Source organism: Mytilus trossulus, chromosome 1, assembly GCF_036588685.1.
Source record: "Mytilus trossulus isolate FHL-02 chromosome 1, PNRI_Mtr1.1.1.hap1, whole genome shotgun sequence".
NCBI lineage: Eukaryota > Metazoa > Mollusca > Bivalvia > Mytilida > Mytilidae > Mytilus > Mytilus trossulus.
In genome coordinates this window covers 46128061-46140243 of record NC_086373.1, presented here as the reverse complement: position 1 = coordinate 46140243, position 12183 = coordinate 46128061, and the positions used below count along the sequence as shown (strand labels likewise).

Below are 12183 nucleotides of genomic sequence, written 5' to 3'. Positions count from 1 at the left end.
CAAGTTCATGATAAGTCTCACTCGTTGATGTCACAATGGAGGAAAAGAGGACGGTGATGTGGTTACAGTTCCCACATATGTGTGGTCATCAGTTACACAGATGTATTATAATGATGAACCAACGTGTAATCGAAGCAGTTAAACGTTCGAGGTGATGGACTTATTGTTATAATCATTTCTTTTGGTTTTTATGTTTGTATCGTTGTAATATTTGAAAATTTGATAATGGTATGCCATGATATATGATGTTTAAAAAGTGTAAAGAAAAAACGGACTGGAGTTGTGTATGATTTTTAAAACAACTCAATTACTCAACAGTCTCACAAATTATAAACAGCTACAGTTAACAAAATATTTATTACAAGTTGTTAACAAATATCATTAATTACTTCAGGATTAATTTCCAAGGCATACATTCAGAGTTGAAAAAATAATAAGAGAACTTCACAAATTTATAAACTTCTTGAAACCCACCCTGTATGTTATAAACAATTCACTTAAAGATGAAGATATACATATGTTTATGTAGATGAAGATATACAATACAAATTTTGATTGTTTATGCAGCAATTGCAGAGTGGAACGCCTTTGTTGTCTTTCCTTCATTAAGACAGCTAACAGGTACCAATGGATGGTCTGTTTTCATTAAATAGTTCTGAAATTAATTGCAAAGTTAATTCAGTGTAGAATTCATCATAGACTATTCATATATTTTTCAAAATAACGAAACTCACGCGTGTGTCTGTGTGTAAAGTATTGAAAACGCAAATCATTATTTCTTAATCATATATAGTTATATACTACTCATCTTTTACTTTGGTCATTTTTGCTTCACATTAGATAAGATATAATTCGTTTGAGTCCAACATTATTTGAATTTAAATAAAATAAAATCCCACCAATTGAATACATTTATAAACTGTTGACACTTGTCTCCCCTAAATATAATTTCGATTTTAGTACATGAGTGTTGAAATCCAAATTGCAACTCTTTTAAAAACATATAAACTGCAAAACTGTCAAGGTGAATGGAGTATCACTGCAGGATGGGATCAAAACAAAATTAATGAAAACTTCAAAAAATGATATTAGCCAATGCTTAAACATGATACATATACCTACAAAATATATTTTAATTATTACTATATCATGTATATGTGATTCCCTTAAAATGTACTTACAAAATTATTAACTTACAACTGTAAATTATGCAAAGTATCAAGGTCAATGGAGCGTGATCGAGAAGTAATGCCAAATAATTAATTTCAATGAAAATTTGATGCCCTCTCCAGCTGATTGGCAATTTTTTATCTGATTTTGAGACACTTCTTATTCTTGTCCTTATTTACTTTATGAATTTAAGGTTTCTCCGTTTGGTTGAGTTAATTCTCCAGTTGAATTACTGGTCTATGTTATCATTTTAAGATAATTGTAATTGAATTGCTAGCCTCTATATTCAAATTACATAATTCATGCATATTATAAATTTATATACGGAAAAAGGGAAAATACTACAAATGTAAACTCACATGTGCATATGTCATGGCATTTTTGCGTTCAGCATATGTAGTAGCACTTCCGATCCATACAAATAGTTCATCTTGTATATCCAATATGAAAACATCCTAAACAATTGAAAAGAAACATATCAGACCATTTAGAATATTTTATGCATTGCAAAAAGTTTTTTAAACATGTTTATTTTAACCTATTTTTCCGCTTTTCTATTTTTGAAACAATCAGAATTCAGTGTATGACAAAGATTTTACTCTTTTACTTAAGCCCTGTACCAAGGCATTGTTACATTATAGTTCGTTTCTGTGTATGTTACGTTTCGGTGTTGTGTCTCTGTTGTGTCGTAGTTCTCTTATATTTGATACGTTTCCCTCAGTTTTAGTTTGTAACCCGGATTTGTTTTTTTCTCTATCGATTTATGAATTTTGAACAGCGGTATACTACTGTTGCCTTTATTTGGAATGTTGAAAAGGCAAGTTTTTCACTGAATACTCAAGATACGTTTTGTTCAACAAATTATTATTTATGAGCTAAATTACCTCTGATTTTAAATCACCCTGTTGTACTTGACCCGTCTTTTCCAATGTCATTTTCATTTCTCCAGTTTGATCAGATAACCTACAGAAAACAATTTAGTTATATACGATTCCAAAGAATTTTTTTAATTATATATATATATATATATTTGGCAATCGCCAATGGCAGTCAGCAGGGTTAAAGAACATCGGTTGTTCGACCTGTTAGTCAAATGCGTTTTGTTTAAATATACTTTTTCACTCTTTTGGTCTTTTGGAAAATGTTGTTTGTGCTGTTTTTATACCCTTCTACAACGAAATTTGTTTGACATGCACACGTATAAAAATTGCGGTTTTTATCCAACGCAGTCATAGGTTTGAACGTAGTTTTCAATTTAGACTCGTTTATATACATATATATATATGTTTGTATCAAATAGTTTAGGCTGTCGTCAGTCCAAAAATCTAATGACAATCCCCAAAAACTTTTTTTAAATTGCTTTTAGGGAATTCTTTCTCGACCTAACTGTTTGTTAAGCATAGTTTTAATGTTGACTGATTTGTCCCAATTAGTGACATGTCAATGAAATGGAACTTTATGAGACTGCCATACAAGTATGAGTTTTAAATAGCTATAAACCAGGTTTTACTTTAGCTCATTGTTTTCTACATAAAGAAATGACAGAACTAAGTCAAGAATATGACAATTGTTTTCAATTCGTTTGCTGTGTTTGAGCTTTAGATTTTAACCTCAAGATAAGGTTCGTCGGGAATTTTCCTTAGAGTTCGGTATTATTGTAATTTTACTTTTTCCTAACCTTGAAAATTCCAACACATACTGCTATTAACATTTACTAATAGAAAATCAACACTTAAAGATTTTCGTTATGTTCAAATTGACTGTCAACCATCTATGACAAGCTGAATCTTCCTACACTTAATTGGATACAGAAGTTACACAAGTGTTCCTGCAAACAACGCAATTAAGTGGTACATGTGGAGCAGAATATGCTCAGCCTACCTGTGATCACAACACGTTTTTAGAGAAATTATTTTATCCTCAATCATCAAATCATTTTTAAAAAATCCGACTTCAAAATGACTGAAATTTCAACTTTAGGAGTGATATAAATTTGATGAGATGTGGATACTAAAAAAGACCATGTGTTTGAGCACATTCATTTTTAGTGCTGCTTCTCCTTTAGTTGCATAAACATTGATTTATCTGCCTTAAAGCTAGTATTCGTCGTTCTTTGCTTACAGACAGAGGAATTTAAAGAGCAAGTCCAATTTTGCTGAATAAATAGCAATGGCCAGTCCATTAAGAAGCGAGAAAACATACCCTCTTAACCCAGTCTGATTCAAACATCAAGTTCTCTGACATGACACGAAAAAGATGGTTGTTTTTTGTTTGTTTAAGGGCACATTATCTATATCTATATTATGGCAAAAGGAAATAAAAATTAAATATAAACGGGTGTTGGACATTGCTCATATCAAGTTATATGATATAAAGGTGTGTAAAATGTTGTTTCATGTTTATCAAAATTTTTATGCATTTTACATTTTACATTAAACATTTTTGCAATAATTTTTAAATATAAAAATTATTGCAAAAATGTTTCCAAAATTTAATTTTCCTCTGATTTATAGCTTTATTCACACAACTTTCTGATATTATTTAAATGACAAGCATACCTGTAAAGTTCTTTTTCTGTTTTTGAAGAAACAAAATCAGAACTGCTATCAAAATCATCTTCATCATCTTGGTCCAAAGCTTTATAAAATTCGTCCTAAAATTGTTAAACAATCAGAATAGTTATCATCTACAAACCCCAAGTAAACAATGACGAAGTACTCACAATGACCTGTAGAATTCCTGTTTTAATAATTAAAAAAAATGATACAAAGTTTTGGCAAACAGTTACTGTTACAGCAAATAAAGAGTTTGACATTAGTTACCATGAGCAAAAGGTTTAGTTCATTTAGCACTTAAGGAAGTACACCACTAATTCATGGTCCCATTACTTTCTATGTTAAATTCCTCCATTTCAACCAGGCACACCTCTTTCATTTTAAGTTCAAATAAAGTGGCAATCATTGCATGTCAAAGTAATACTTTATGGTGTCTTCTACTGAAAAAATCAACATACCTTACATGGCATATAAGAAAGAACTGGTTCCCGGAACTTCGGATGTACCAAAACAGGTACTTCAGATCTGACAAACAGACCAAATGTACCCTCTTTTTAAAATTTGCTGCAGTTTTTTGAATATTTTAAATTTAAAGTCCAAAAGTGTTCTACAATGATCACCAGTCCTTCAGCTTTCATTTGATGCCAAAAATACCTAAATACCTTACATATTTTGAAAGTTACACTCATGCATAGGAACTATTTTGCGTTAAATATGTATTACTTTCGGGTATGTGCTTTCTGGCCGGGCCCGAATTAGTGGTGTTACACCTATAACAGAACCAAACTTGCTTTATTGACTTGAGCATTACTTTATTTCATTCTATGACCTATGTCAAGCAATAAAAAACATATAAAGTTTTAGTCCAAATACTTTTTTACTAATTTTAAGCTCAAATTGGACTGGTAGTATTATATGGGTTATTCGAAGAAAACTGCATATGGATATTAGATTTTGGTCAATATACTTTTTTTTTCTCAATATCATTGTTTTATCTATTAATCTTTTTTAGGAAGGAAATGTGCTTACCTATAGTCATATTCTTATCAGAGGTTCTTCATTAAATGAAAATATATTAGTCCAAAGTTCAGACATAATTGGGAATATTGTCCCCCCTTTTTTCTTCAAATTGGAAAAGAGCACTTTTTTTGGATAAACCAAGCTTATGTTGTTAAACATAGATTATTAGGAGCAATTTATATATCCCTCAGCTAGATAACTTGCTAAACTGGTTCAAAATTGCATGTACAGTAAGATTTTGGAATTCTTATATGAGTATATACCATTTGCCCAGATTGTAAAAGGCTACCATAAGAAAAACAATAAAACTTAAAAAATCATAGGATTATTTGAATAAAAGAGCTTTTTTGTACCATACACAAGTCATAATATACATGTTTTATTGATTTCAATCACAAATAATGCTAAAATATGAACTTGGAGTCAAGTCTTTAACTGCATGCATGTTGTATGACCATAAAAGGCTAAACTACCTTAGTATGCCAATTTAAGAGCTGAAATTTCCCTTAAACAAAATTGTTAACCAAAAAAAGATGACTGAGCATGATTACTAACATCAAATTTGACTTGTTTTCATTGGAATAGGTACAACTTCTAAAAATTGGATTTCTGATGATTCTCTGTAATAGGAAGTACACCACTAATTCATGGTCCCATTACTTTCTATGTTAAATTCCTCCATTTCAACCAGGCACACCTCTTTCATTTTAAGTTCAAATAAAGTGGCAATCATTGCATGTCAAAGTAATACTTTATGGTGTCTTCTACTGAAAAAATCAACATACCTTACATGGCATATAAGAAAGAACTGGTTCCCGGAACTTCGGATGTACCAAAACAGGTACTTCAGATCTGACAAACAGACCAAATGTACCCTCTTTTTAAAATTTGCTGCAGTTTTTTGAATATTTTAAATTTAAAGTCCAAAAGTGTTCTACAATGATCACCAGTCCTTCAGCTTTCATTTGATGCCAAAAATACCTAAATACCTTACATATTTTGAAAGTTACACTCATGCATAGGAACTATTTTGCGTTAAATATGTATTACTTTCGGGTATGTGCTTTCTGGCCGGGCCCGAATTAGTGGTGTTACACCTTAATGTAAATCAGTGAAAACAGTGAGTGCTAACAGTAGTGGAGTTTCTTTGAATCTTAACAAAAAATTCACATATATATATTGTCATTACCAGAAGGATTTCTAATGATAAATAATTACTAAATATGTTGTTTTCTTATAAGGATTTTGAAGATTTCACAAGAGGCTATTTAGATTTGAAACTAATCTAACCCTTTGCAATTTAGATTAACATTTTAGCTTGATTCAATTTTGTACATATCTTATATATACAATATCGAAAAAGAAATAATCTCAATCAAAACCTTTACAACAGAAAATAAAGCTACAATGCTATAACATGCAACAATGCTGCGCCTACTGTTGTTCTATAATAGATTCATATAGGTATACAAAAATATGTACTTACTGATTCTGAGGTTGTTTCCTCTTCTAAAGTCTCAGTTTCGGTCTTCTTTCCTCTCCTCTCATCTTTCAGGGAATTGACATACTGCAGACCCTATAGAATCAGATGTTCAAATATCAGTTTTTCAAACATTGAAAAAAACCTGTTTTATTCATAAAAATATTTTAAGAATCGAAAATATTTTTTACAATATTCAAAGAATAATAAAAGTTTTGAATTATGTAGCTTCAAAAGTAAGAATATTTAGTCTTAAAATTCGCGATTTAGCTCCACAGGTAAGAACATCTTTTTTTTAATTTTCGAAAGTGGACTGAAATTCAGTTTAAATGAATTCACTGCAAATTTCAATTCCTCATTTAGAGGTTACCATTTCAGTGTTACTTTAAGGACATATAACTGTATATATACAAGGCATGTGTAGATTTCAAGGCTACATACCTTGAATTTTTCATCTTTATTGCAACCTTTTCCCAGCCAGAGGTATATTTTAGCACCCATGTCAAGAATATATACGTCTGTCGAATCTAAATTGCTTCGTTTTCTTGTTACCTGTAATTTTCAAATATTGATATTATTTCAGTGTCATATATATTTTTAAGTAGTATTTCGTTCATTTTAAAAGTTGTCAGTCTCAAAGCATTTATTTTTTCTTCATTGCTGTATATTAATTCCAAATGTTTAAGGGCAATGACAAGGCAAGATAAACGCTTTATAACAATTTTCACATTTACTGTTATGTCATTATGATATACCTCATGCACCTTCATACTAACATTTGCAACAGTACTTTATTGTGTGGCCTGTGATAAAGGGCGGGGATATCGACTATGACTAGAAAATGTAGAATTGTTGGATAAGGGTCTAAAGTTTATTGCAACAGGCCACTTACTCTGTTATATTCTTATTACTCTGTTATATTCTAATTCTGCTCCATTTAAACAACTTTCGGAGTTTGACCCTGTCGATAAAATAAATACCTACCTATTTGTCCTTTTTCATGTAAAGTATTGCTATTTGTAAAAACATAATTTCTTCAATATTTGAGCAGATATCCAAGTTGAACATGAATCAATAATTTAGCTTAAATTGGGGAAAATTTACCTCCTTAACTTCTACTCCGTATTTATCACCATGGAAATGAAATAGTCTTGGTTGGTATTCTTCTGGTTTAACATGTCTAAAACCACTGTCAGCGCCACCATGAAGATATCTAGAGGTATTATTATAAAAGTATAAACAGGTACAACAATAACGACTTTTAATACAAGAGAAATAAAGATATAATATAAGGGCCAGTAAAAAAGGAAAAAACATAATCATGGAAAATAGAAGAAAAGAAAAAAAACGGACTTTAAAACTGCCCTTTCCTCGATCTTGATATCTATATCATTAACGGGAAACTCAATACCAAATTTTATGATAAAAGAGATGATATTTCATTTCCTATCGTTAATTATCAATTTTTAGATAGTGACGTTCCCTTGTCACCATCTTATGGTGTTTATATATCTGAACATGTAAAATTCGTTCGTGTATGTAACAACGTATTAGATTTTAGCGAGATAAATTTGTGTATTACAGGGTTTTCGATATCACAAGCTAGTCAAGACTTTTGCTAAATTTTGTTTGTTACAAGGTCATTCGTAACTTTAATTTAACATGCAGACATCTTATACGTTCGTGTTTTTCACATTCAATTTTTCATAGTGGTATCCTTTGCAAAGCACAAAAATGTCGGCATTCACCTCAAAAGCTTACAAAACCTTTAAATGGATTCATGAAAGAAGGGATATAGTTACGATACTGTTGTCAGGTCATATTTTTGCTTTAAATATTGATTCACTTATAGGTCTTTGCATCGGAAATAAACACATTTATTCTAAAACCAGTTGTTGGCATAATACGGATTATGTTCTTCTCATATATTTTATGATGGTATAATACTAAACCCCTAACGGGAGGGATTGTACTTGATATTCATATTATGAAGACATAATCTTTCAATCAGTTTAATTGAGATCTGGAGCTGGCATCATCAGTAACTGCTAGTAGTCCTTTGTTAATTTATGTATTATTGTCATTTTGTTTAGTTTCTTTTGTTAACTTTTCTGACATTGGACTCGGGACTTCTTTTGAACTGAGTTTTACTGTACGTATTGTTGTGTGTTTTTTTTCACATTGGCTAGAGGTATTAGGGGATGGTTGAGATCTAAAAAAAACATGTTTAACCCCGCCGCATTTTTGCGCCTGTGCCAAGTAAGGAGCCTCTAGCCTCTGTTAGTCTTGTAAGATTTTTAATTTTAGTTTCTTGTGTATAATTCGGAGTTTAGTGTGACGTCCATTATCTCTGAACTAGTATACATTTTTGTTTAGGGACCAGCTGAAGCACGCCTCCGGGTGCGGGAGTTTTTCGCTGCATTGATTACCAATTGGTGGCCTTCGGCTGTTGTCTGCTCTTTGGTCGGGTTGTTGTCTCTTTGACACATTCCCCATTTCCATTCTCAATTTTATTTTTAAAATACTAAAGACTGAGCAACACAATGTCTACGAAGGACATGATCAGGACACTTAATCAGGTAAGCAGTTCCACTTGTGTAACAACACCTGTTTGTTATGTTGCACATGGTATGATAATAAATTATTAATGGTAAATAAAGTATCATATGATATAATTTTGAAAAAAATCCTGTTTCCTAGTTAATTCCTTGTAAGCATTTTTGATAACTTATTTTACTTCAAGTGTTCAACAAAATAATAGAAAATTTTGGTATCTTTATTCCGTTCAGGTATCTTTAATACAAAAATGTAAACTACAAGAACATGGTTAAACATTATATTAGAACATTTTATTAGGTTTCATTGGGTTGTAAAATAGGTTGGGCTGATAAAATGGATAAAACGGCCACTAAAGGACTGCATGAATCATACAAGTACAGTTTGAATGATGTTTTGTGTGCAAATTAACGGCTAAGGTCTATCCAAACAATGACTGCAATTTTACTGCATCTAACTTGTATACAAACGGGTTTTGAAGACATTATTTTTTTTAATCAAATAATTTTTAAAAGCCTTAAAATATACGGATACACAGCAAAAATTAGGATCTGCTAGAATAGGAGATCATATTGAGTATATATCATTGAGACATAGAAGCATTGTGTCACAAAATAAACATGTCATGTTTAGAGGTCACCGTAAACTCTCAGACAGGTGAGCAAGTGTCAATACAATACGCAAACCATCTATTGTCTTTTGTCTTAAAAAGTGAATGATGTTTCAATTAAAGGCTATCAAAGATTGGCCATATAAAAAACATAAATTTTCATATATTTCAAATCATGATATATATACAACAAAAAAACACAATGAAATACAGTTTGCAACACTGGACACCATGTTAGAAGTTCATTACAAAGGGAGCAAACATGAACATTTGATCCAAAGTAACTGTTAACGTATTGTTTTACCATGAAATTTTGTAGAGTTTGTTAAACTTCACAATGCTAAATTAGCCCATGAAATGAGTTTAAAACGGTTTTCATTTGGTCCATTTGAAGTTGCATTGTAGAATTTGTTTTCTCTTGGATGAAGACAATAACTGGGGACAAACAGGCGCTCTTATTTTAATTGGAATGCTTTAAAAATCTGAAAAGGCTCATTCTTAAAAGAATTGTAATACAGAACATGTAAAAATGTCAATGATTTAAGTCGATAATTAGTGGGCTATCGCTTCATGCCCGTCGTTCCACAATATTGGGTTAAACCCCCTTTAACAAAAGAGACAGCAGTTTTTATGCATTGAGCCCAGTTTATTTTTGTTGCCAATCTTTGCATAATTATAGAACATGAAATACCAGGTGGTTCAAAACGTTTTTTTTATGTTGTATATAATTTGATAGGTCCTCAATATAACTTACGTGATGGTTTTAAAGTATGATCTGAACATATCTGACTCATGGCCTTGCACTTCTCTGTGTTGGATTGGTGCGTCATCTAAATAAGTGTCTAATTCAACTGTTTTATATGCTGCTGTTCCGTATTCGTCCTGAAATTTAATTAGTATCAGGAAAATCAAATTCATTTCTTTCAATATTCTCAAGTATTACTGGGGTTGAAACGTCATTTCATTCAGCTGACGTCAGGGTTTGAGCATTTGAAAGTTCACATATTATACTACCCTCACGTTTATTGGGTGGACAATAAACAACAATTAAATCTGCTAAGAGATTTTATTCCTGTTGTAACCAGTTACCAGTATATCAGTTCATTCACATTACTTGCACATGCTTTCTTTTGTTTTACTCCTACTAAAATAATGTTTTTACATTTGATTTTGTTTTATGCTGTCGAGTCATTTTGAGTATTTTTTATTGCATGTTCTCAAAACGTCCCGAAAGAACCCGCCCGTTAGACATAGAATGGTATAAAGCGTTTGATAAGAGATATTTGATGACTATGATATAACTGCAGCGTACACTTGTATCAGGGATATGAAAATGAAATTACCTGTACCAATTGAAGGGTTGAAAATGAATAGTTTAAATAGAGCAGAAACTTTAAAATCCTTTATAAGATCTTAGTTTAAAACACAAGAAACCACGACCAGTCCCGTCTGTTTAAAAAATGCAAAACAAAATATGGATTAGTTTCACAACCTCATTAAGAAAGTTTTTTTTTTAAATAGACCAAAGTGAGTGACGTTGGGCCATTGTGTTATTCATTGTGAAAAGGTTATATGTGGAACAGACATCAAATGTTGAGCATCAGAGTCTGAATGTCAAACAAATAAAAAACCAAATCAATGATAATTGGTATTCAAAATATTTATATAATGTACCTGTGTGCTGTATTTTCCGATCCAAAAATGTACATCAAATAACAATTGTTCGTTCCCTTCTTCTTTGTATGTCTGGAACAGGATTTACATATATATTTGTCAGATATTTATTACTAGAGTGAGAAAGGAATTTAGATATTTAAAAATGTATCATCATACAGTTCTGGTATTTTAGCATCTTTAATATCTCTATGAAAAGTCAACCTGTAGAAATTGAAATTTTTTTTTCATAAATAAGTTTTCATCTCTCCCTTGACACCATTCGCGAGTATGGTCTTGAGGAAACGATGATAGTCCGTTGGACGGGGACGATAAATGGCTGACCCGTGTTAAGAGAGAGCCATATCTCTTGCACGTTAAAGACACCCTTGTAGATTTCGAAAAAGAGTAGGCTAATGCCGCTACAAGGCAGCACTCGCACCCGCAAAGTGGAAAGGGATTAATATAAGTTGCAAAACTTGTTTCCCAATCCACTATAAATAAATATGTTTAAACTAAACCTATTGTATACAAATTAAAAAAAGTCATGTACTTGTATCTAAATTGTGAAATAGAATCGGTCTCTGCATACTTTGTGAATCGGTTATTCATGCATCAGAACACTTTTGAAATCTAGAATAGACAAAGAATAGCCTTTTCTCATGTAATATTTTGCCATATTTTGATACAGAGAAATGTTTGGGAAATAGAAAATATCGTTGTCTAACTTTGATTATTCACAGAAAATTGATTTCGCATCAGTGAATAACAATTTAGAAAAGTTGTGCAATAACGTTGCCTGTTACTATTTACTTACATTCAGTATGATATAAGAATCTCCGTCATAAAATTTCCCATAATCTTCCTCTTGCCAATGTGTAACTTTGAATTTCTGAAATGAGCGTTTATATTTTAAAATGGAATTGGTGTTGCCAATTATACGGATATGAAAAACTAACTTGGTCTTCCTAAAAGAACCATGCACGTCTATAATGTTGAAGGTTTCATTTATTCCAAAACTTAAACATTTTTATATTTGCTAGCACGTCGTTTGGAAAAAATTAGAAATTGTAGATTTATTTTACATTACGTTTGACAGTTCGATTTACTTATAAATTTCCTTTCCAAACATGAATAAG

At 31.3% G+C, this 12183-nt stretch overlaps 1 protein-coding gene across 2 annotated transcripts in view; it reads right to left on the bottom strand.

Annotated features, from left to right (window-relative positions):
* Positions 1-338: 338 nt before the first annotated feature.
* LOC134725635 (gelsolin-like protein 2) overlaps positions 339-12183 on the bottom strand; it is a 30153-nt gene continuing 18308 nt past the window's right edge. For both annotated transcript variants that reach the window (XM_063589617.1, XM_063589626.1), the window contains exons 5-14: positions 11862-11936; positions 11066-11137; positions 10146-10273; positions 7330-7438; positions 6667-6777; positions 6232-6321; positions 3729-3823; positions 2055-2133; positions 1530-1625; positions 339-655 (exon numbers count right to left, since the gene is read on the bottom strand). In XM_063589617.1, coding sequence (XP_063445687.1) covers positions 560-655; positions 1530-1625; positions 2055-2133; positions 3729-3823; positions 6232-6321; positions 6667-6777; positions 7330-7438; positions 10146-10273; positions 11066-11137; positions 11862-11936 — 951 coding nt within the window. In that variant the 3' untranslated portion in view covers positions 339-559. The remainder of the gene's footprint in view (positions 656-1529; positions 1626-2054; positions 2134-3728; positions 3824-6231; positions 6322-6666; positions 6778-7329; positions 7439-10145; positions 10274-11065; positions 11138-11861; positions 11937-12183) is intronic.